The sequence below is a fragment of the Rattus rattus genome, chromosome 15 (assembly GCF_011064425.1).
Source record: "Rattus rattus isolate New Zealand chromosome 15, Rrattus_CSIRO_v1, whole genome shotgun sequence".
NCBI classification, from domain to species: Eukaryota; Metazoa; Chordata; class Mammalia; order Rodentia; family Muridae; genus Rattus; species Rattus rattus.
In genome coordinates this window covers 65,976,305-66,002,513 of record NC_046168.1, presented here as the reverse complement: position 1 = coordinate 66,002,513, position 26,209 = coordinate 65,976,305, and the positions used below count along the sequence as shown (strand labels likewise).

General features: G+C 47.5%; 1 protein-coding gene across 1 annotated transcript in view; it reads right to left on the bottom strand.

The window, feature by feature from the left end:
* The window catches only part of Alpk2 (alpha kinase 2), a 99,716-nt gene that overhangs the window by 3,760 nt on the left and 69,747 nt on the right, over positions 1–26,209 (bottom strand). Inside the window, exons 7-11 of the mRNA XM_032885508.1 lie at positions 26,117–26,152; positions 21,507–21,781; positions 19,943–20,031; positions 14,616–14,833; positions 9,885–9,933 (exon numbers count right to left, since the gene is read on the bottom strand). Of these exons, the coding sequence (XP_032741399.1) occupies positions 9,885–9,933; positions 14,616–14,833; positions 19,943–20,031; positions 21,507–21,781; positions 26,117–26,152 (667 nt within the window). The remainder of the gene's footprint in view (positions 1–9,884; positions 9,934–14,615; positions 14,834–19,942; positions 20,032–21,506; positions 21,782–26,116; positions 26,153–26,209) is intronic.

The following is a 26,209-nucleotide window of genomic DNA, read 5'->3' as shown; positions in this document are numbered from 1 at the left end:
GTCCAGAGGAGGCTTTTAGTGTGAATGTTCAAAGAACACGTAAATAGATAGCAGCCCCACCAGCAGAGGTCTTTGATCTTAGCCCAGATGGGTTCCCAGACCGAATTTCTGAATCCCTCTTTCTGTTTGCTTTTATAATAACAAAATACTCAATGCCACCCAGATGTAATTTGGCTCATGGGTCTGGTGGCTAGAGACTCCAAACGTGACCTCCACATCCTGGTGAGAGAGCCCTCGGCTACCCTGCACTATGGTAGGGTAACGGTCAAGTACAGAAGGGGCCACGTGTGTGCTGTGGCCTTGCCTTATCGGCCCTCGTTCCATGAGACCAACATTAATCCTTCCCTGTGGCTCTCCCCACAATCTGCCTTCCACCAGGCCTTGGTTCTTAACAGTTCCTCTCACTAGAGACTAAGTTTAAGCATACAAACCTTCAGAGGGCATTCTCATAGCAGAAGACACTTTGAAGCTGGACCCAGGCAATACTGAACCCAGGCAATACTGACCAGCTTTCCCAGATGCGAATGTGTTTTTTTAGGTTTTGCAACCTGGTAGCTACAGAATTAAGAATCTTCCTCTCCTCTAAATCTGTTCTATGTCTCAACTAGGATCAGGCTTTGCCCTGTTGTTCACTCAAACTGGCAACCATTACCATGAAATCGTTTCTGCATGGGAAGAAAAATAAGGCAGCACCCATATGTTTCTAGACCAATTAGCCACAGATGCCTTCAAAGGTCATGAGTGTAATTCCATCGAGCTGTCATCTATCCAGGCAATAGGAAACAGTCCTCAGCTTGTGACCTGATTTGCAGGCCACATACTATCTGCTGCCCTCGGGCTGGGAGGAGACCACAGATCTAGACTTCCGTGACATTGCTGCAACTCGGACACCACTGCAGAAATTCACCACTACGGTTCTTTTCGGTTAGACATACAGACTTGCATAGTAACCCCCAGATTCTGCCCTTCCAGGAAGCCCAGAGCGTGATATTCCTTTTAAATAATGACCACTGTAGATCTAATGACTTCAGATGAGATCCTATTGGAGTAGGGTGGGCCCTTGATCCCAATATTACTGATATCTACGTAGGGAGGGAAGAAAAGACACAGGCACACAGGGATGCTATCTGATACCTGAGGCATTTGAGTTCACAAATCAAAACCCAGCAAAGATTACGGTCAACCACCAGAAGGTGGGGGACAGGCATGGAATCGACTCCAGAAGGCAGTGGCCAGGCTGTGATAGTTAATCTTGGTTGTCAACTTGATGATATCTGGAGTCGCCTAGGAGAAGGTCCTCCGAGCATGCCTCTGGGGAGTTGTTTTAAATTAATTGAGTCACAGCAGCAGGAAACCAAAAACAAAGCTAAGATACCTGTTGGCACCTTTCAGGCTTATAGCTTCCAGGATTGTGAAACTATAAATTTTTATTATTTTAAGCATTTGCCTCGGTGGTAATTTTTATGGCAAGCCTAAGACTCTAGCAGAATGGGATAAAGAACTTTGTATTTGTGACTTTTTATTTTCAGTTTTAGGAACCTTAGCCTTGCTTGTTGGATCTTTGCTCTTTAGTCTCCAGTTGTAATAATTTTCCAGTTAATAGATCACCTGGCCTTCTACTCAAAATGTGCAAAAGTGGAACAGCCGATGGACAGAAGGGGGCACCATCCAAGCATCTATTAACAAGTACCCCCACACCCTGCCCCCAATGGGAGTGGTGTGTGTGAGTTGCATGGGAACTTGCTAAAATGCTGACCTGGGCTCAGCCTATTTGCATAGGGGGTGAAGTTCCACATTTACTATTACATTTTGAGTAATCCAAACCACTCTCTTCAGAATCTCTAATTCCCACGTGGCTTTAGAAAGGTCTTCATATTTAAATGGAGATACAGTATGAACTTGGTTCTTGAACGCTGTGCTCAACAACATGATAAAACCACACTGTGCTATTCCCCAGGAAGGAGCTGGAGAGCTGTTTCTGCAGGCTTGCCCTCACTCCACAGAGATGTGATACTGTGTGTCAGAAACAGTGTGAGGTTGATTCCTGCTTCAAAGGAATCCCCGTCTCCTCCCAACACAATAAGACAGGGCCGAGCCTTTTACACTTACACAAAGAGCCAGCTTCTCCGGTTGGTTCGTCAGAGCCTCCTGGTGTAAGCTACTGCCTCCAAACACGCCCAGAGAGAGGGACCGGTAACGAGACCACCCGTTCAAGCTGTGACCGGCAGAAACCTCCAGTTCTGGCCGTCTACAGCCACACAAGGGGTTGTTTAAAGAACACTGGGTAAGATCAGAAAAACCTAAGGAGTGGTTTCCCCACATGGTGGCAGTCCCCTTAGAAGCAAACCAGAAGCCATCTAGGGTGCTTGTAGCTTGATATCCTTTTGGAGAAAGTGTTCATTTGTAGGAAATGGTTACAAGGACAAGGACATCAATTTAAGGATACAGGTATATCCTAGTCCTAGGTGTGTGTGTGTGTGTGTGTGTGTGTGTGTGTGTGCGCGCGCGCGCGCACGCACATGTGTGCTATGGTTTAGATCTAGAATGTCTTCAAAAGGCCCATGCAATAAGGGCCTAGCCCTCATGATGGTGGACCTAGTGAAGAGAGTTTACTGACCAGCTGTGCATCTTTAAATGGTAGCCCACCTTTTGCCATGAGACTATATTTTCCTCTGCCACACATTTAAGCTGTGGCCTATTGACTTGTCCTCATGTGAGGGCACTGATGGAAACTATGAGCAAAAACAGGCTTTTAATACGGCTTTTAATACAGAAAGTCCCCCTTCTTGTGTGTAGTGTGTGTGTGTGTGTGTGTGTGTGTGTGTGTGTGTGTGTGTGTGTGAAATAAAGCCTGAATTTGCTCATTAGTTGGTCAGGCTCTTGTCTGCATATGAGGACCACTGGGGAATCTTTCGTTCCGGAAACATGCAGTGATCTGAAATCCCATCATGCCCTTCATCACTTCACACTCATCCTTTCTTTGGTGGCACCAGCTACGTGGCGGGCAGTGCAGGAAAACCTCAGGGTTGTGGAGCTGAGTGGCTTTTCTGGAGGCTGCCACTTTATAGGGCAAGCAAACGCATCGGCCCAGAGTGGTATAGTATTCCCCAACAAAGATCCCTTTTCTATGGCCTTGTGGGCACTCAGAAGGTTTCACAGAGCCAAGGTGGCAGAGGAGAGAGCTTGAGTACAGGTTCAGAGGGACATTTGGAGTTGGAGCCGACATTCTGAGGAGAGATGAGCTGGGGACATTTGTCCCGTGAATCAGCACTTCCCAACAGTTGTTCTAAGGAGCCAAAATCCCACAAGATACTTTGAGGGGAAAAAAAATTTTCAGTACAAGGTTTTGAACATGCTAAGTCCATGCTGTAGTATTAAACCATCCCCCTTAGACCGGAATATTATAAATTACATAAAAATTCTATTTAATCTCTACCTCTTCCCTGATACAACCAGAATACATTACATATCCAATCCTTTAAAAATCCCATGAAATCTCACACTGGCAAAACCTCTTGGCTATTTAACCCAGAGTGTCCCCAATTTAGATCACAGTAGAAACTGAAAAATGCTTCTGTGGAAATCTATGGAAGCTCTGGCCATCACCACCCCTTCCCAGGACTACTGAGGTGGTCACTTCCCGCCCAGTCCAGTCTATCTCCTCTCCCACATGCACCCCAAGTGTAAGTCACATTCCGGTCAAGCAAGCACTCTGATATCTCAGTGTCCCTAGAACAAAGTCAGCCTTCCCACTGGCTCATGGGTCCTCTCTCTAGCTCCAGCCCTCATCATCTAGTGCTATGGCTCCTCCCTCAGTCTGAGACTAGGCAACAGCCTGCTGTCTCCTTGGAAGCCATTCCTGCCTTTTCCTTCCTGACAGCCATTCCTGCTGGAAGGAAAACACTGTATGTGGGCTGGAAAGATGGCTCAGTGGTTAAGAGCACCGACTGCTCTTCCAGAGGTCCTGAGTTCAAGTCCCAGCAACCACATGGTGGCTCACAACCATATGTAGTGAGATCTGATGTCCTCTTCTGGTGTGTCTGAAAACATTATACTTATATATAATAAATAAATAAATCTTTAAAAAACAAAACAAAACAGTATGCATTCCCTCTTTCCCTCATGTGGCCTGCCGCCCCACACTGCACTTGGTTTATATTTCCTGAAGGCACTGAAATTCTTCTGGACAGCTCCAGTCTGGTCTCCATCCACTCCTGATCTGCTCAGGAGCAGAGGAGCCTTGAGTCGTCCTTGTCTTCCTCCTGTTTCTAGCCAACGACAGAGGGGGGTGTGTGTGTGTGTGTGTGTGTGTGTGTGGTGTGTGTGTGTGTGTCTGTGTGTGTGTGTGTGTGTGTGTGTGTGTGTGATGTGTGTGTGTGTGGTGTGTGTGGTGTGTGTGTGTGTGTGTGTGTGTGTGTGTGTGTGTGTGTGTGTGTGTGTGTGTGTGTGTGTGTGTGTGTGTGTGTGTGTGTGTGTGTGTGTGTGTGTGTGTGTGTGTGGTGTGTGTGATGTGTGTGGTGTGTGTGTGTGTGTGTGTCTGTGTGGTGTGTGTCTGTGTGGTGTGTGTGTGGTGTGTGTGTGTGTGTGTGTGGTGTGTGTGGTGTGTGTGGTGTATGTGGTGTGTGTGTGTGTGTGTGTGGTGTGTATGATGTGTGTGGTGTGTGTGTGTGTGTGTCTGTGTGTGTGTGTGTGTGTGTGTGTGGTGTGTGTGTGTGTGTGGTGTGTGTGTGGTGTGTGTGTGTGGTGTGTGTGTGGTGTGTGTGTGTGGTGTTGTGTGTGTGTGTGTGGTTTGTGTGTGTGTGTGTGGGGTGTATGTGTGTGTGTGTGTGTGGTATGTGTGTGTGTGTGTGTGTGTGTGTGGTGTGTGTGTGTGTGTGTGTGTGTGTGTGTGTGTGTGTGTGTGTCCACCAGGCTTTTTTTTAGATATGTTTTTGTGTTCAGAATTGTCCATAGGGCCAGATAACAATTGACCAGGAGTTCCCCTGGGGACCCTGGGGTCCTGCAAATGATCAGGGCTTTGGTGAAGGAGGAGCTCCAGACAGGAGTAAGAGGACCTCCATGGCTCCCTCCTCCAGTTACTTCAACAGCAGGGGCCAGAAGCCCTACCTGGTGGAGAGATATGGTCTGTCTGGCTCTGCTGGGCCTTGGAGATCCAACCTTACACATAGCTCACTGCTATAATGTCAGTCTTGCCAGAACAGTATGATGATCCCTGCTCCCTCAAAAAACTCCAAGCAGCCTCAGTGGTGAGGACTGGTCAGATATATCAGCCAATGGACCAACTAACTCTATGGTCGTGTGGCTTGGTCAAATAAAACTGGAAGGCAAGCCACCTTCCAAGGTATGTGACAATGGCAACAATCTGGAGTAGATATTTAGGGTGTTATGGTGTATTAGGTCTATGACTTCTCAGAAGCCTGGTGTTGGTGAGGCATCTCAAACATCTGGTGTTGAACAGTGGCAAGGGTTCTTCTGTGGGGTGCATCCAAACGCTGGGAAAGTTTGCTCTAAGTCTCTCTGCTTCTGTCCCTGCTGGCAGATTTGTGTATTGCTGTAAGGAGTGTGCCCTGTGTTGCACACAGACCTTTCTGGGGTGTGGTACTGATGAGGAGAGTCTATTCCTTCCCATGTTCAAGTCACCGTTGGTGGCTCCTCTCCATGGGCACTCGTGTGTGACACTGGACTGGGTTAAGCATCCAGGTAGCCCTTGTCCCTTCTGCCAGTGGGCACACAAGGGCTTCCTAGGCTCTTGATTCCGAGGGCAGAGCCTTTTCTCTCGGAGTAGTTGAGCAGACCTGGCAGGCAAGCAGTAAAAGCGCTATCCTCGGCTACATCTGCCCTTCCCACTGCACTTTTGGCCTTGTTCAGGGAACAGGTCTCAGTCTTTTACATGTGGTTTCCATGTCAGGAATGCCTAACAACCCCTGTTCTTCCTTCCAAAGGTAGAAAGGACCGCCATGTTGGGCGGCCAGGGTACCACATAACCATCTTATTTTGGCACAGCAGTTACGGGTTACTGACTAGAAGATATGCTCAGAGTGCCTCTTTGTTTTGCTTCTATCTAGCCACGTGACTGGAATTTTTTTTTTTAAGGAGAGAGAGAGAGAGAGAGAGAGAGAGAGAGAGAGAAACACAAAGCATTGCCTCTGCTGCCCTCTAGTGGCTAAGTCACAACCTCCGCTATAGCCTAGCGAGATGCTTATAGAACCCACGGTTATACATACAGATCTGTTCCACCTACACGTCTTGGCTCAGTTTTCAAATCTCCATTTACAAGATTAACTATCTTTCCTCGTTTCTTTCAGAGAACTCAATGTGGCTGAGGAATTCAACTCAGAAATGTGATCCAAGAGCCAGTTCGGATCTGCAGTCTACCTGGAGGGCAGATGACACTCCAGACACGATCACACAGATGGCCCAGGAGGAGTGACGCAGGACCGTCTGAAGGAGCATGCCAAACAAAGTTAAAATGAACAGATTATAACAGCTCCTTATTTTATGAGATTATGAATAGATTATTCACCAAATAGCATGTCAGTCTTCATTTGAATTATTGCTAACTTAATTGGGAAACAAGACAGGTTGCACTTATCTGCCATGGCGCCCAGTGTGAACACACCCCTCCTATCTGCCATGGTGCCCAGTGTGAACACGCCCATCCTATCTGCCATGGCACTTAGTGTGAACACGCCTCTCCTATCTGCATATCACCTTTGAACTTGAACCCTTTCCTGTTCGCTGCCATTATTCACACTCCATCTGCCGCTCTGGCTTCAAGGAGAACGTTTCTTCAGTCAAATCTTGCTTTCTACCATTTGAGCCTGCACATCAAGGGTGTTTGGCCTACCTCCCCCACCCCCCACCCCTGTACACCCCTCCTTTATGCAGAGAATGCTACTGACCCTCCCCTTCACGCCCCTCCGCTGGATCATGGCTGGCTCTGCCCAGGCTCCAGAGGGAGGGGCAGCCTGGGAGTCTAGGCAGTGGGCGTGGTTGTCACAGTTCACTCTAAGAATATGGATTGTAAGGAAGGGCAAACTCCCTTCATCCTCTGAGAGGATCTACTTTTATCGATTTTTCCAATCAAGCTTCTAATACAGTTCTTTTTTTTTTTTTTTAAAGTGTGACTTCTCTTTAAACTTCTAAAGAAAACTTTAAGACCTGGGCACAATGATCTACTGTCTTTTCAATGCTCTCAAACACTGCAGAATTCCCTTCCCACGTCTACTTGGGTGGGAAAGCAGCATAAGCAACACTTTACAGGCAACGCTTTACCCTTGGCTCCGTCCGACCTCTCTGCTAATGGGTCTTGGGCAGACGTCCCAGGCTCGAAAAGTAACATTAAAGCTGAGAACAAAACCGAGGGCTTGGATTTCTTTTTAAACTAGGAGGGGTGGCGCCGTTTGGCGCTCTCTGGTTCCTGGAAGCAGTTGACATGCTTCTAAAGATGTGGTAAATCACCATGCTCCTGCGCCCATCTTGGTTTAAGGGCTTCTAGGGCAGCTTTGGTACAGTTGAAGGTTTTTCTAAGTCAGCAGTTTTCAACCTGTGGGGTGCGACCCCTTTGGGGGTTGAACGAGCCTTTCATGGGGCCGCATACCAGATATCCTGCATCAGACAGTTACATCATGACTCATAGCTATAGCAAAACTACAGTTATAAAGTAGCAACAAGATAATTCTATGGTTGGGGGTCACCACAACATGAGCTGTAGGAAGCTCCTACCGCTTCCCTGAATTAGGAAGCATTTGCAGCACTAGTGAGGCTGAGGACCATTGTTTTAAGTTATGCTGTGGAATTTTGTGTCTTCTAGCATTAGGCTGGGGTGAGGAGAAGGGGGCTCCATGAGCTCAGACCCAGTAGCAGGGTCTAGAAGTCGATTAGGGGGTGTGAGGGGAGGGGATGTTCAGAAACCCACAGTAACTCTGGCTGGGACTATGGGAGAACCAGGTTCTACTGAAATATAATCTGAAATATAATTTGTCTTGTTCTACAGAAGACAGAGAGTCGGAACAGAAGATCCCTTTTGGAACACTGCTCTGACAACCAGAGGTCTTCATGAGTAGGGTACCACAGGTTAATGGAAATATTCATGCTGGACAGCTGCTAAAGCGATTGGCTTTTCAGGACCCCTGGTATAAAACAGCACCAACAGGAAGAAGCTAAGCCCACCCAGCCATCCCACTCGTCAGACAAATGCCTATGGCACTGTGAGCGAAGCTACCACCAGGGGAAATGGAGGTAAGCGGCCTGGCCCAGATTTGGACCGAGTCTCCCAAAAGCTCCTGCCTCTTCCCCATCCTCACCCTGTAGCATCATAACCCCTCTGACACATTCTATTTGCAAGATTAGCGGCATGCCCAAATGCCTGAAGCCTACAGCGATCAGGGCTCCTTCCTGTCAGTGCCATGAGATGAGTACGAGAGACAATTCCAATGTAAGATTTTATCATCGCAGAACAGGTTTTCAAAAGGAAGACAGCAGGGGAAGATGTCCAACGGCATCTCGGTTCTAACACGAAACAGAGAACACTGGGCTACCACGGGTTCATGAATCAAACCTACAGCTTCCATTACTTTTCTCATTACTACAGCAAAATTCTCGACAAAAGCAACTTAGAGGAGGAAAGGGTTATTTTGGCTCACGGTTGGCAGGTTCAGCCCATCCTGGAGGGTCGCTGGGGAAGGCGGCAGAAGGGCAAAGCCATTGGCCACATCGCATCCACAGGCAGGAAGCAGAGAGACACGTGACAGCGCTCCATCTGCATTCTACCTTTTAATCTCCATGGAAAGGCGGCTCCCACGTCCAGGATAGTATCCCACCTCCGTGTGGGGACTGTGGCTGGATGTGTGCAGCATAAACACACTTGCACACATACACACGCGTGCACACACACAGAGACAGACAGACACACACACATGCGCACACACAGACACACACGCATATATACACACACACGCAGACACACACAGACGCATACACATACACAGACAGACACACACATACACGCATATATACACACACACACACAGACTGACGCACACGCGTGCGTGCACACACACACACATTCATTCACTCACAGGAAAAGAGAATATGTTTGAACAAATCATGAATAGCCACCTTTTCTTCAAAGGAGCCCAAGCAAAGCAGCAAAACGGGACAGTTTGTTAACAGCTTGGTTAAAGGTCACCTAAGCATTGAGCAAACCAACATCCTTGCACTCAACCAGAGAAAGAAAATCAACAACGGCAATGAGAAGTAACTAGTCATAAGTATTTGGGTTTTGTTTTTTTTGAGACAGGGTTCCTCTGTGTAGCTCTGGCTGTCCTGGAACTCACTATGTAGACCAGGCTGGCCTTGAACTCACAGAGTTCTGATGCCTTTGACTCCCAAGTGCTGGGATTAAAGGTGTGCACTACTACCAGCAGCTTGGAATAGATGTTCAAATGCCTGCTGTAATAATCTCTTGTAGATATAGATAGATAGAGAGAGATATGTATATAATTATTGTACCCCAGTGCAAAAGACAAAACAACAGAATCTCTCAATAAAGAAGACACTAAGTGTAGAAACGGGGTTTTGAGCTGAAAGATGTCTCAATGGTGCCAGAGTAGTTTCTCCCCACGACACTCCTGTGAGTCGTTGGTCTGGAGATGTGTTTGCCAGCATGCTTGTTTGCCTCAGAGTTAGGAAGCAAATGCGCTTCCCTCCGAGAACAAAGTCCATACGTATCTTATGTAAGTGAAGGAAATGAATTGGATTCGGCCCCTAGATCATTTGTCATTCATGGTAAAGACAAGAGATCCACTCTGTCCGAATCAGCCTGCAGCCTTTGCCTGGAAGCCCGATGTGAAATGACACGGATTTCATTCTTTCCCACTCACCCTTTAGCCAGTGTTGCTATGCCAACGTCAGTTAACTTCATTCCCACACCTGCGGAAGGAGAGAGCAAAGAGGAAAGTTTGGGTTGCTAGGGGAGGCACAGAAGGGATTGGTCAGATATTCTCCCAGACGGGATAGGGGAAGCTTATTGTCTTTCTGGGTCCCTGTGGACTTTCCTTCCCCCAGAGCCTGGGTCTGCTGAAGGGGTTAATGATGGGGGAGGGCAGACCTGCGACTCAGGCAGAAGTACCCAAGTCAGGCCTCCCTCCAGTTTATCCTTGCCTGAATTTGAGACTTGGCTCTTTCCCAGTGAGCTTTCTCCCAAGAAATGCAGTCTCTTGGACCTAGGTTTGGTCCCCTGCTCCTCACTGAAAGTGGAATCCCTCAAATAGAAGGAAGCATGGTCAAGGACTGCCTTGGTCAACAGCAACAGTGAGAAAGTCCAAGGCAACGTGTTCGAAGCCAAACTCCACCTACACACTTTCTCGTTTCCACAAAGAATGTCCAGATTCTAGGGAACATTCACAAGTGTGTGGGCAGACTTTGAGCCATTGGCCTGGGAACTGTAACATTTAGAATCCGTGGCCTGGCCACTTAAGACTTTTAATATCATGGGACCACAGTGGGGTTGGGAAGTAAAGAAACGAAAACAATAAAACGGTGACTGAACTTTCCACTCTGGCTCAGCCAAAAGCCACAGATGTCCCTGCTAAAAACCCAGGCCTACAGGACCCTTTTTGCTACTGTCCTCTCAGGAAGGGCAGCCAGGAAGTAGTCAGGGATCCAGAGGTGTAAGGAAAACAGACACCTACTATCTTCCACCATGAGGAAGATGAGCATCCTACCTCAGTAAAGGGCCACCCACTCTCCCTCTGCCCCTGCCTTAGACATTAACCTTCAGCACTCGCGTGCTAGCACTTGGGAAGAGTGCCAGTTCTCATGCCCAGAGTTGGGAGGTCCCTGGATCTTTGTAGCATCTTCTTGCTCTATCCATGTATTCTTTCTGCTTCTGACTTTCTACGATGGTGGCTCTGGGCACTCGCCCTACCTCAGCGCACCCCACCTGTGCAATCCGGTGGTGACATACCTGTGACAGACCTCTGACTCTGGGATCTATATGAGCTGGACTGTAAGGAGTGTCATCGCTGCCAACGAGCAGGTAACTTAGCCATAAAGCAGCTAGGCAGGTGACAGTAGATGATGGTACGGAAGTAGGCTCCAGGCCTCTCTAAAGCCAACTCTGGGATAGGGTTGAATGGCAACCTGCTTCCATGGCTGTCCATCCCAGAGGCCCAGGGAAGGGAAGCTGAAGGCAGATCACTCAGGAACAACAGTGTCCACCCAGAGCATGGCAAAAATGCCACATTGTCGCTACTGGAACCGGAGAGTCACCCAGAAGCAATGACCCCAGCTTTTGTAGGTGCACCTGTGAGCTAAGTGTGGTACTTTGAAGATCCCAGTGAGCGTTTTAAAAGCCGAGTCGTCTCATTCGTCCGAAGCTAACAACACACAAAGGCCTGCTGCAGACTCACTGTGTTGTAGGAAGTACAGTGATTTTTAAAAAGATGTCGAATTGCAAAGGTCCCTGTGGATACCTTTTTTCATGGAAAGTCCTATCTGAACACCATAGCTCTAAGTTCCAGTTTTTAAAAGTCGTGTGGCAACGGGCGCTTGAACTTGGCCAGCGCCATCCCTTGCTCTCACAGTTGACAGCTACCGTTTTGGTTTAGAAAAGTAGAATGGCAAGGTCAGGGGCAAGCATGGGGATGTTTGCAGCGTGCGAGCATGAGGAAGGGCAGAAGTGTGTGTGTGTGTGTGTGTGTGTGTGTGTGTGTGTGTCTGTGTGTCTGTGTGTCTGTGTGTGTCTGTGTGTGTGTCTGTGTGTGTGTGTCTGTGTGTGTGTGTCTGTGTGTGTGTGTGTGCGTGTGTGTGTGTCTGTGTGTCTCGTGTGTGTGTGTGTGTCGTGTGTGTGTGTGTGTGTCTGTGTGTTTCTTTGTGTGTCTGTGTGTATGTTTGTGTGTCTGTGTGTGCATGTGTCTGTGTGTGTTTCTGTGTGTATGTGTGTGTGTGTCTCTGTGTGTCTCTGTGTGTCTCTGTGTGTACGTATGTGTCTGGGTGTGTGTCTGTGTGAGTGTGTCTGTGTGTGTGTCTCTGTGTGTGTGTGCATGCATGTGTGTGTCTATGTGTGTGTGTGTGTCTCTATGTGTCTCTGTGTGTGTGTGTGTCTGTGTGTGTGTCTCTCTGTGTGTGTCTGTGTGTGTCTGTGTGTGTGTGTGTGTCTGTGTGTGTGTGTCTGTGTGTGTGTCTCTGTGTGTGTGTGTGTGTGTGTGTGTGTGTGTGTGTGTGTGTGTGTGTGTGTGTGTGTGTATTCAGAGCACCTCTGTGGAAATGGGAGGCAGAGAGATGGAGCATCTCCCAGAGACTTAGCTCATTGGTTTAACGGTCAGCAAGTCAACAAAGGTTTTCAACACTCACTGGGGAGTAATACCCTCAGTCTGATGTGTACCTGTCAAAGTGAGGCGAGGCTGAGAGTGGCCTGTGGGTTGGTTCTGATGGGAGGAAGAACAGGAGTCTATTCTCAGAGTCTCAGTTTGTAGATGGCTCCTTAGAAAGCCTAGTGGTCTCAACAGGTCTCAGGCCTCAGTTCCAAATCACAGCCCCACCTCTGACCCCACACGCCTGAAGTCTCACCAAACTTCTCTCAGCAAACAAAGGCACCAGGGGAAGGGACAGTTGCATCTGGGTTTATTTCTCTTATTGTTCATTCCAGTGTGGGCAAAGTGGAGGCGTTGCTTAAAGAGCGATGTGTGAGCTTGTGACACGATGATGATGGCAAGGAAGAGGCTTTTCCGAGTGGCGGACAGTAAACACACACTGTTATGAAGCACTGTGCCAGCACACTCAAGCACACGCACCATTTACGGAGAGATGTACTATTCCATTGCAGATGTTTGCCAGGGCCTGGAAGCAAAGCTAACTGTGCGGGAAGCTCCAGGGTGCCATTGTACAGGAGACAAAATACATTTGATGCAAAATCAACTCTGAAGGCAACTACTGGGGGGAGAACGGCTGTACAGCCAGAATCTGAACAGATCGACTAGCTCTCGGTTCAGAATGGTGTGTGTGTGTGTGTGTGTGTGTGTGTGTGTCTGTCTGTCTGTCTGTGTGTGTGTGTGTGTATATATGTGTGTGTCTGTGTGTGTGTCTGTCTGTCTGTGTGTGTGTCTGTGTGTGTGCATGTGTATATGTGTGTGTGTCTGTGTGTGTATATCCGTCCACATGCGTGTGTGTGTTTCACTGTGCATTGTTGCCTCTGCTGATCAGCTCGTCTGTAAGACAGACGGGTTTTCTGACCCAGCTGACGCACAGGAGTCCCTCAGAGCCCTGTAGAAGATTTTCACCCATCAGAACCTTTTAACATCAGGGAATGCTTGAAAACACTGGGAAGTAAACCCACTACAAGCTTTTAGTTTGTCATCTTGTGCAGACAGTGTGATATCCAGAGTCTGAACCTGTAGTTTGGAGTCTTGGACCCATCTAGAATTATTAGGTGACTGGCAGTCACTAATCCGCTGCTCCCGCCCTCAACTCTCTCATCTGTAACATGGGGAACATCATGTATTCTACACAGACTATATAAAAATCGTGGAGAAGAGAATACACGCAAAAGCTGGAGAAATCTAGTCCCTCCTGGAGTCTAGCCACTCTGCTGGATCAGTGTTCACCTTCTCGTTCTGATGATGTACAGCAGGTCCGTGAAACGTGGTTATTAAACAAAATCCCATAAAGCCTACAAGGGCACTGTTTCTGCAGACTCTGTCTGTCTCTGTGTCTTTGTTTCTCTGTGTCTCTGTCTCTCTGCCTGTCTCTGTGTCTCTCTGCTGAGCACCCAGTCTCAAGCACTGAGGAACACCAGGTTCCCAGCTCCTATGTGTGGGACAACCATTCTATTTTAACACAAGCCGATTTAATTAATTCTAATATAAACATTTATATGCATATATAATTTAATAAATTCTAATATATATCTTGAGTACATAAAGCTCATTTGAGAGAGAAGAAAAAAAAAAAAACAGAAAGAAAAAGGATTGGGAAAGCCCAGACAGTAGCGCAGGGATGAACACCCAGTTCTACCACAGACAATTGTACTCTGCTGGAAACCTACACTGAGCATGCTTCCCAGAATGACCGGCCTATGGATTGAGGGAACGGAAGTGATTACCCACAGCTCCCACTGGTACCAGGCAAATGAGGCTCATGGTGCAGGCATCGACTCCCCTGTATTTGCCTCTTGCTGAACCCCAAAACATCAGATCTGTAGGCAGTTTGATACCTGCAGGTGGAGCCAGGCAGAAAGGGCAACGGTGGGTTACCTCAGCTTCCGTGCGCAAATCTCCCTGTTCCTTTTTATTTCCAAATAACAATACTGCTGAGAGGAAAAAAAAATCTGAAGTATGCCATTCGATGACTACGAGGCACTGCCTCATACAAAGGTGCTAAACTCTAGTGGTGGCCTCCAGGACTCCACCCCTGACACTGTCATTTCCTAACGTCAGTCTTTCTAAGCATCGTCCACAATGGGACGTGAGTAACGTCTTGGGGAGGAGATGCTTGTTGGTACCCAACAGACCTCTCCTCCTCTTCACTTCCTCTCATTTCCTTCCTCAGGAAGGAAACCTTAGGAACACCCGAGGTCCAAAGCCCCTGCAGAGCTGTCGGTCTGTCCTGCTCACCCTGCATGTCCGTGACCAGGAGACAGCCACTTGTTTTCTGGTATACCCAGTGCTGGAAAGTGCAACACTTCTGACCAGCCTCCGAATCTCGTCTGAGGAAGTTGATTTCCTTCCCGTCTCGGATGGAATACTTCACGAATTCTCCAATCAGCTCCTCTTCCACTGTGGCGTAAGGGATGTTGTTCTCGGGCCGACGGATAAGGAAAATAGGAATGATCCTGTCAGGGAAGAGGACATGATCAGGCATCAGGATTTCAGGTGGGAACACGGTGTCTGGACATTCCTGTCACCTGGAGCAGCAGGGCCCACGGTCGATCCAGAGTCCACTCTGTTTTATTTTATGTTTTGCAGTGTCCTCTGTTATTATGAAATGACCCGAAAGACTCATTACTGCTTTTGTTTCTAGAATTGGTGTGAAACTCGCCCTCCTCATTACTCTTAATATCACTTTGCTTTATTTTGTTGTTTTCTTTGAGACACTGTCCTACTATGAGCCCTGGCTTGTCTGGAACCTGTTTTATAGAATATGCTGGGCTGGGTGGAACTCACACACTAGCCTGTTTCTGCCTCCCAAGTCCTGGGATTAAACGTGTGAATGATCATGTCCAGCCTTAGCTTTTGTAATTAATTTTATGTGTATGAGTGTTTGGCCTGCATGCATGTGCACCACACATGTGCCTGGTGCTCACAGAGGCCAGAAGGGGGCGTCAGATCCCCTGGAACTGGAGTTATAGGCTGTGAGCCACCATGTGGGAGCTGAGAATGGTACCCAGGTCCTCTGGAAGAGTAGTCAATGCTCTTAAATGCCAAGCTAATCTCTTCAGCCCAATTTAAAGATAAATGTTTTCAAAAAGGTCTCACTAGGTAGCCAGGCTGACCCCAAAATCACTAGGTAGCTCAGAGTACCCTAGAATTCCAGCTCTTCTTGTCCCAGACTCCAGATTACAGGCTGAGATTACAGGCTGGAGTCAAGACGCCACGCTCTATAATTTTATCTCAGTAATCCGATGGATCAGTAGCTATCACTCATCCATACACCCATCCATCCATCCATCCATCCATCCATCCATCCATCCATCCATTCACCCACCTCTCCATCTATTCACCCACCCACTGACTACATCTATCCCTCCCCCCTCCCTTCTTCCCTCTTTCCCTGTCTCCCTCCCTCCCTATCCATCCTTCTTTCAGTCAACAAACACTCATCTTCAGTGGCTTCCTTGTGTTAACGCTCTCCCAGCCACTCTCTCACAAACAGCAGTAAAGAGAAGAGAGGCTCTGCCTTTTCCTGCAGGAAACTTACATTTAAATGGCGGCAACACACAGTGAGTAACTGCATGGAGCTAAGTGGCAGGCGGAAGTCTAACGCAGGGGCTGGCAAGGAGATTGTACTGTGGTGGCGAAGGAGCTTTTCTTTCATTTGAAGAGACTTGGCAGCCCTTGCTTATTAATAAAGGTTATCTGAGTGAGATCTGCAGGAAGCGGGGCGGGGGGGGGGTGCAGCCACAAGGATATCTTGAGAGAGAACCTATCAGTTGGAGGGAGAAGCCATTGAAAGACTCTTAACGCAGTCATTCCCCCACCCCACCCCCACCGCGTAGGATGATGGCCTTACATCTTGTTACAGAGATATCTTGGGCAGTCAGATTCGAGGGGCATATGGAGCTGTTGTCCATCAAGCTTTTGTCTGTCTGTCATGCTTTGTCACATCTGCAAGACTCAGGGGATCTGCAGAAGACTCCTTCTAGCCAATTACCCACCGTATAAAAGAGTTAGTTCAAGGTTTGTCTGGGTTCTTATTAATTCTGTAGCCTTTGGGGAATGGGGAGCAGGAATGGAGTCTGGGTATTATTCACAATCTCAATTAGCCTGGTGTCTGCCCAGTCGGAGCCATTTGCATAGACAATGAGAAACAAAAACTACAGGGGGTGTTTTCTCTTCAAGATCCCAGAAGCTCCCTAAAAGAAAACTGCCTCGGGGGGCCCATTTCTGGAAAGAAACGTGGGGGGAGAGGAGAAGGGGGAGAAAAAGTGTGTGTGTGTGTGTGTGTGTGTGTGTGTGTGTGTGTGTCCCCTCAAATATCTTGAGGGTTGTGGCTTGTTTGGTGGATATGAATGAAACCAATTAAGCTTCACTCCCTCCTAGACACCCACCCTTTTAAGTCCTTAAACCCAACCCTGTCTTCATGATGCGTTCTTTTCCTTTAAAAGGGCCCAAGCTGTACGAGAGTCAAGTTGTGCACAACGTAGGACATCTTGGCTCTGCGTGTGGTAGATGAGTTACTCCTTTCTGACAGGCACTTAAAAACTACTTTTGAGGGTCAGTGAGATGGCTCACTGGGTAAAGAGGCCCTTGCCACCAAACCTGAGTTCAAGCCCCAGGACCATCATGGTTAAAGGAGAGAATCTTTTCCAATAAGATGTCCTCTCATCTCCACACATTTGCTGTAAAACACACACACACACACACACACACACACACACACACACACACACAAACATTAAAATGTAATGGAAAAAACGGGGCCTGCTTTTGATCAAAAGCCTTGATCCTCCATTTGAGACAAGGTAACTAATTAAAATTAGGCTGAAAGCATGGTGGCTCCGCCTTCATTTTATGTCCTATTCCTTTCCTTTGGGCCAGACTCCCACTTGATCTTGCCTAGGCATGGTAAACACTCCAGGGGTGTCTGCCTATCTCACCTATTCCATTCCCGCTTCGAGGCTGAAGTCATGGAGATAACCCATCCTCCTAACCCTTGGATTCCAGACACAGCAAAACCTCCCAAACCGGACCACACCCTAGACAGGTCAATCATCCATAAGGACAAGGCTGCACCCTAGAGCAGCAGGAGGAAACAGATCATGTCCTCAGGGTGACAGCAATAACAGCTCTGGCTCACCTTGCAGAAGCAAAGACAGAGGGGTTGTTTAATCATGCATACACCTGGCCCTCTTGCTTAGTTATGCGTACTTCGTGCTTCCTGTATTTCCATGCCTAGCTCCTGTTAGTACCCCAAGGATAAACTTGGAGTCACTGAATCCCTTTCCATCCCTCTTCCCAATGCATGAATTCAAGCTCTTTTCAATGGTTTTCACCATCGCTGGTCCTACGATGACATGTGTCTAGTCTAGGCTGCTGGCACTGCCAGAATGTGGCCTTTTGTCCTAAAACTGTTACGGTTTCTACTTTCCCTCCCTTATGGCAGAAGAACTTAAGAGAACAGAGGCTGGAAAAAGTGAAAGTGAGAAAGGTAACAGGCAGGTCCCCACAGTATGAAACTGAACTCATGCCAACTGCTGACTTCGAATTTAACAGGAAAGCATTGACTGTGCCTTTGCCCTTAGCAGAATATTAGTTTTGCTAAAGTTGCTGCCAGCTCTTTTTGTACTAGACACTCGTGTGTCGTGCTTCCCGGCAGAGAGCAGGAAGTTCTGGACTTCCTACTGTGTCGCACCTTCCAAGAGAGAGGTTTCTGAGTGAACGGGAGCATACAGACACAACGTGTCCTTCTTTGCCCTCTTCTTTCACAGATGTATAAACGGCTGCTCTTTTTGCATTTCCAGCAAGTCCTGACTTGGCCCTTTCTCTACTTAGCATGCAAATATGACCTTGTTATGCAAACAGCTAATAAATGCGGCTCCAGACTCTCGGAAATTTGCTGAGGCCCAAGATACTTGGGCAATGAGTGGATAAAGGACAAAGTTTCTGTCCAGAGAAGTGGATTCTGTTTCATGTTCCTGATTATCCCTTCTGTGTCCACCCTTTCCTACTGTGTGGCCATAGCTTAGCTTCTCAGGTTAGTTGTATTGTGATAGCCTTAATTCTCTTGTATTTGCTTATTGCTTTGACAAAGCAACAAAGGTGAAATCTATAAGAGGGGATACCCTAGTATCTATTCAATGTGATAGAATCCATTATTCCATTCACATGTATAATTACTTAGTAAGTATCAGGGCTGGAGAGGCAGCTGAGCAGGTAAAGGCACTTGCACTATAAGCCTGGTGACCTGCATTCAATCCCTGGAGCCTACGTAAAGGTGCAATAATTAAGATAATGTACTCTACAGAGTTGACCTCTGACCTCCACATGTGTGCCACAGCACATAAGCCTCACTATATATGTATGCACATTCACAATAATGAAAATAAACTTTAAAAAATACGTGGTTTGGGGTTGGGGATTTAGCTCAGTGGTAGAGCGCTTGCCTAGCAAGCTCAAGGCCCTGGGTTCAGTCCCAGCTCCAAAAAAAAAAAAAAACTAAAAACCAAAAAAAAAAAAATTGGTTTTGTTTTTATGTGGTGGGTGTTTTGCCTGCATGTGTCTCTGCATCAAACCCAGAAGAGGGCATCAGGTCCTCTGAAACTGGAGTTATGGTGGTTGTTATTCACCACATGGATGCTGGCAATTTAATCTGGATGTCTGTAAGAGCAGCCAGTGCTCTTAACCCCTGAGCAGCACAATAACATTTTAAAAAAAAAAAGATTATTTATGGGCTGGAGAGATGGCTCAAAGGTTAAGAGCTGCTTTTCCAGAGGTCCTGAGTTCAATTCCCAGCAACCACATGGTTGTTCACAACCATCTGTAATGGAATCTGATGCTGGTGTATCTGAAGACAGCCACAGTGTACTCATATAAATAAAATAAAAAAATGTTTAAATAAAGATTATTTATCAAATCAAGGAACAGGAGAAATGGTTCAGTGACTAAGAGTACTTACTGTTCTTTCAAGGGACTCTAATTTTGTCCCCAATACCAACATCTGGTGGCCCAACCTTTGTGGCTCACAAACACCTGTAACTCCAGTGCCAGGAGGTAGATGCCCTCCTCTGAAGTTGGCATTTGCCTTCGCTCACATTCCCACACAAAGTCGCACACATGTACACACAGTTACACTTTAAAAATTAATGCATTTTTATTTGTATGGGTATTTTGCCTGCGTGGGTACCTGTGCACCTCACAGAGGCCGAAAGAAGGCATCAGAGTGACACACCAAAGAGGCTGGAGTGGAAGGCAGTTGTGAGACACCACATGAGTGGAACTGAGCCCAGGTCCTCTGGAATAGCTGCCAGTGTTCTTAGCCACTAAGCCATCTTTCCAGCCCCACATAATTCTTTTTTAGTTTAAAAATATAATATTTATCAGGACTCCTTTTATACCTCTGGAGCTCGAACAAGAACAGGGCAGTGGCCATGTGATTCCTCACAGAGTTTATAGTCAGAGAGATGAAATCAAACACTTGACCCCTCTCACCCTCATACCCTTTAGACCTTCCACATCCACAGCAAATCAGAGGTAACAACACATGGGAGCCTCCACAAACTTACTCCGGCACCTCTCCGAAGCCTTCCAGAGGCTGTGCTTCAGCAGCATAGATCTTGGCATAGTATCTGGCAGTATTCTGAACGTAGCATTCCTGTATGGCCCAAAAAAAAGCATGGCAAATCTAAGTGACTGGAAGAATTCAGAATATTGCTTAGCAAGACAATTCATATTACCAAGGTTGCTCAGATAAACAGACTCCTAGGCCCATCATGGCCGGTTGGCATCACAGAAACATCTTTTTTGTTTGTCTCGGTGCTGGAGACCCTTGCCAGGGCCTTGTGAGTTAGGTTAGGTGAGTGTCCTGCCACTAAACTACACCCCAGAAACAAAACTTACAATGTGGAACGGGCCAGTATTAAAGGTGCTGACACGTGAGTTACACAAGTCAACGTTAGGTAAATGGCCTCTTGGGCAAAGTGTCTGGGAACTATAATATTTCTGGAACCAGCATGGAGGAAGGTTGTCCCAGATCTAGAGAGACAGGCCCTTTGGCATGACGTCAGACAATGGTTGGTAAGGGGTGGGACTGGTATTTCCTAAGATTCTCCACAATTCCTTTTCAGAGGTATAGTTTGAGTAGTGAATAGTGAACATTTGGTAGGATCCCCCCTGAGGAAAAGCCAAGTGGATTGATTGTGCTTTCTACCCTGTAAGTCCCGTTGACTAGGGCTGGAATGCTGTGGGGAGGGACCTTCTATGATTGGGTCATGCTTGAGAGGAAAGACGGCAAGGGGAGGACAGGGAGGAAGGAGGGAAAGAAGAGAAGTGGTTGGCTGTCAGGGAGAAAGCAACACGGGTGGAAAGCTCTGTTTCACTTGGAGCAGAGGAGTGGCCCTTATGAGCACACCGTGCCATGGGACATTTGCACACCTGACCTGGGTGCTCAGTGTTTGATGGTATCTGACAGCCTCACCAAGTCCTGCCTACTAATTCCATGGGTAAATTGTTTAAAGGGGCACACTGGGAAAGTTCTAGACCTAACTCTAGCAGCTTGGCCACTGCTGGTGGCAAGGGGAACCACGGGGTCAAGGCTCAGGTGGGGAGAAGGTGCCACTCTTCGCTCCATGAATGCCTCCCCTTCTTCCATGTTTTCGCTCGACCCACGGCTCAGTTTTAGAGAGAGGGAATCTTAATAGACACTTTGTTCAGTCTTCCCTTAAAGTTTATAGTCAAATTTTGAACAAACCCAAGAAGGCAGGAAACAAGATGACTCCTAGCCTATCTGAACGTCCGTTTCCTGTTCTCCATCTCTTCTAACATTCTAGTGCTTGCTCTATCTGTCGACGGGGGTCCCAGCATCTACTGTCACTTAGAACCCCCTCCTTTTATGTCACCCCTTGTCCAAGTGGACCAACATGATTCCAGCCCAGTGAACCCCAGGTGAAAAAGGGAAAAGTATCCCTGGGCTAAGCCCCAATTTCTTGTGAGAACTGAGAAGTGAGGGCCCCCAATCATTTAACTTTAAACCACATTCGAAAACTGATTCTCAATTCTGAGTCTCATTTTCCTCTCATGTCATGTGTCATTCTCCCACCCACGGCGACACCCTTGGGCTCACTGACCCACCTGGGCAGCAAGTTTGTAGTTCCTCTGCACAAGTTCATCATTGTTTCTGGTCCCATGGGCGACAGCGTTGTGCACCTTGAGTACGCATGCGTGGCCGGGCTGGAAGACGGGCATGAGGCCCTGCATCACCGTGCTGCGGAAAGCTTTGCGGTGCACCCCTTCGCCGAAGTGAAGCTCCTCCGTGAAGATCTGGCCGCGTAGGTGGTCCCCGAAGTAGCTGTCATTGAAAACATCTTCTTTGAAGATGAGCTGGCTGAATTCAATCTCTTCACATCCTAAAACACAGTTCAGCTTTCAGTGGACAGAGTCATTTCCAGTCCTGGTCTTTGACTAGCTACTCTCCCTTTATAAGGGTAAAGACAGGGGAGACCTGTAGAACCCAGAGAGATCGATCATCCTTAACGCCCAAATGAGACGCAGCTAGCAGGAGGTGGGAGTGAGGGGGAGTGAGGGGTGAAAGGCCATTGGAGGAGAGCATGAGAACAGGCTGAGGGCCATGAACAAGGAGAGACTGGTTGGAGCAAAGCTGGGAAGGTGAAGGAAGACTTGCATAGCTGGAAAAGGGAAGTAGAGACGAGCACAGTAGCCAAAAGCAATTCTAAAAGCTGTATAAAGCAGAAGGGGGAGGTGCACCATTGAAAAGATCCAACAGCGCTTACTGGATTGTCTCTCCTTAGGGCTTGGGGGGGGCTTCGGAGATTATTTTTCTAGCTGTTTCATAGCTGTTTCATTTCTAAGTGCGCGTGCGCGCGCGTGCGCGCGCGCGCGCAACACACACACACACACACACACACACACACACACACACACACACACACCCTATGTGTTTATATACAAGAAGAGTAAAATCCCTCATCTTAAGTTATATTGTTTCCACTAAGAAAGGATCACACACACACACACACACACACACACACACACACACACACACACACGGTAGGCAAGCGTTGAGGTGGCTTCGATAAGAATGCCTTGAATACCTGGTCTCGAGTTGGTGCAAAAATCCCGTATCATGATTTTATACAGAAATATTTTTCTTTGTGAAATATTTTCAAAACAAAGCTTTAAAAGCAATCCGTGGGGCTTCACTCTGTGGGTGAAGTGGTCACTGCACAAACATGACCTGAACTTTGATTTCTGGCACCCATGTTTTAAAAAAGCCGGGCACGGTGGGTGGTGTGTGCCTTCCCTTCTAGCACTGGGAGGGGGAGGGGTGGAGAAAAGAGGATTCCTATGAATCGCCAGTCCGTCCATCAGAAATGGTGAAGGCTCTGTGAGAAGCCCAGTTCCAGAATACTAAAGTGGAGAACAGGAGAAGACACCCATTGCCAGCCTCTGGCCTACATTCGCAGAAGCACCTCCTCTCACACACATTCACGAATACACACAAATACACACACAAATACACACATACACATACACGCAGCCTGTGACTCAAACTAGGCATTAAGAGACAGGGTTATTCTAGAAGATTGTAGTCAAGAAAAAAAAAAAAAAAAAAAAAAAAAAAGCAGAAGGAAGAGGGGAGGCAGACAGATACTCCAGAGGTCCAGAGGCCAGAGGAGAACGAGCTGCCTCATTAACAAAAAGGACCGTGGAGCTGAACACAATTAAGACTCCACAGACTGGAGCAGGACCAGTCTAGTGAGCGGCAGGCCATGTACCCTGTCCCCAGCACTGTGCATGGGCAAAGCAACTTGGAGGAAAATCATCAGGTGAACTAAAGGTGAAAGTTGCTTAAATAGCATGGTCCTTCCGGTATAATTAACAATCCTGACTGTAAAGTCTAATGTGACTGTCACTTTAATGATGATATAACCATGAGAGGGGAAATCAAAGATCTGAGGAGTATTTGCAGTCTCTGAAATGCTCTGGAGGGAAAGAGCTAGTGTCTATTGGAATTCCCTCTTCCTCTGTGACAACACCAGAAAATGTCCATCACAGTGACAGCTTAGCAGAGGAACTGTTTCAGTCAGATCTTGCCCAAAGTGGGAGCTGGCAAGAGAAATTCCTTCTTACACAGTTCCCTCTGTGGGAGAATGACTCAGGTAGCAGAGACATGGGGACTTCGAGGGCACTCAGGAGAGGCAGGAATATAGCACACAGGCCACAGGCTGGGAAAAAGCTGCAGTTTTCTCCGAAGCCTGTAAAAGGGCAACAGTGTTCTGGCTCAAGCTCCCAGCTGCCTCAAGTACCAGAAGGGCAGTTCCTTGCTAGGAGCAGACTCACTGCAGTTGACCAACTGTGGGACTGGCATGTAGACTTTAGAATCCCTCTCCTGGTTCTTTGCTACAGAGAAACTGTGTGGCTGCCGACAGCCTGGGCTACCGTGAGGTGAAGAAAAGCAGTCCATGAATATATTAATTTCTATAACATCGGTCCTGTAAGGATGACCTACCAGGCAGAGGTGCTTGCCCCCAAGCCTGAACATCCTTGGATTCCTGAGACCCATGTGGTGGAAGGAGAGGACCAATTCCCAGAAGCTTTTACCTGGTTTACACACACACACACACACACACACACACACACACACACACACACACACACACACACACACACTTTTAAATAAATAAATGTAAAATAAATTTTAACATAATATATTTAATCTGTGCTACTTTGTGTTTTATTTGGTCCGTCATTTTGCATTTTCTCACAAGTTTAGTTCTTTTAAATTAGAGATCATTTTATAAAATATTATTTGTTTCCCATAGGAAGAATTAAATGAATATATATATACATATATATATATTTTTTTTTAAAAGGGGATATTCTCCTGAACAAAGCATGTTATTAAGTGTTCAGCTTTTTTTATCTGAAGGTCCAGGTTAGGACAAGGGCTGGTAACCCTGCAGCTTGATGTGGATCTGCAAAACTGGGGTCCCCAGTTATAGCAGCACAGCAGATGTCTTCACGGTCCAGACCCAAACTCGGGCTGGGGTCAGTCACCTGGCTGGTTCTTTGCTGCAGAGAAGCTGTACTGTGGCCTCATCTGCACATAGGGGACTGTCACGTATGTTCACTAAAGTCTCATTCGTGTCTGGAGAAGAGACGAGTTCACGCAAAGCTAATTATTAAAGTCACAGCACACATGGGAGAAGTGAACAGCGGCCAGTGGTGGGAAGCTGACAGAGGAGTCTCCCACAAGCTGCTGTAGCACATATGGGAAGGAAGTGGGCAGTGTGTGCGCCCTGAGGGGTGTGGGCCAGACAGAGGGATGAAGATTTCAATCTCAGCACAGGAACATTTCAGAGTGAAGACACATAGGTAGTGTTGGAATGGAGTCCCGAATCTTCTGTCCTTCCTTCCTTCCTTCCTTCCTTCCTTCCTTCCTCTCCACTCCTTGACAATCATGTTATTTATGTATCCCAAGCTAGAATGGGATTCACGATCCTTCTGCCTCAGCCTCCTAGGTACCTCTATTACATTTGGTTGTATCCCAGTGTTTGCTAGACCATTTCTAAATCATGATTCTAGGGGTTTTGTTGTGTTGACTTTTGAAACAGACTCTCATGTGACAGGCTGACTATGTAGCTGAGACAGGACTCTCTCTCTCTCTCTCTCTCTCTCTCTCTCTCTCTCTCTCTCCCACACACACACACACACACACACACACACACACACACCCCAGAGCTAGGGTCACAGAGAAGGTCCTCACACTTAGATCAGTCCCAGCCTCTTGATTCCTATGTACTAGACTTTTGAGTCTCTCCGTTGTCCTGTTTTCCAGAAGCCTTAGCTGTTTTGTTTGCTTTAGACACCACGCAGCACATCTTCCAGATGCTCATCCAATACAACCAGCAATGCACAGCCCTCCTGAATGGCCAAGGGCTCTGTGCTGCGGAACGGTTGCCTGAGCATGTGGTGGTGATGCAGGGCTGGCTGCAGGGGTGTGTGGAAATGCCTTGCTGCTGTGGGAAGTTCTTCCCAGTGCCACCTCTCGTTAAAAAGTGGCTGTGTGGGGCTAATTGAGATCCCAAGAATTGGGAGGCTCTATAGCCAGGAGCCTCTGCACTCTCCTAGAACAATGGGTCAGGGTGGGTGGGGCAGGCAGACCAGTCATTTTCTGTAAGAGGGACTACTAGAAGGGTAGCAAGCTCAGACTGTGCCGGGCTGTGGAAACTCAATGGATGGCTTCGCTGTTGCCTAAATGGCTACAAGCAGCAGCTGTTATATTATAGAACAGCATAGGTACCAAAATGCAGCACACGTCAATCAAACAAGGTCATATTCTGCTCAGCCGGTCAAACTGAAGAGGAAGTTGGGAGAATAAAAACTTAGGTGTCAGTGGCTAGAAAAGCCTCATGCAAGCAAGGCTCATGTCTAAAGAAAGTGAAGCCCAAATTCCCCTGCACGATTTCCCAAGACTGCACGACTGCAGTTCAGTCTTCTCCGCAAATGATACACTTCTAGGTATTTGCAATCTACTGCAATTGTAGCCGGGACAATGGCCCTTCCGGCCCCGTGGAAATGGATCCCGAGTCAACAGGCATTTTCAAAGCCCTTCTTGGATGATCCTCCACTTGGTTGAAAGAGTGCACGGAACAAGGAGTGTCCTTCAGGGAGCTGTTTCGTGTTTGGGTGGGGAGCCCAGTTCCTGATGCATCACTTACCTCTGTATTCCGTGTGACTGGAGAGCTGTTTGAGAACTGGAAGGAAACAGAGAGAACGGGGTCAGGACATGTGTCCCTCTGAGCTGGCGGGGG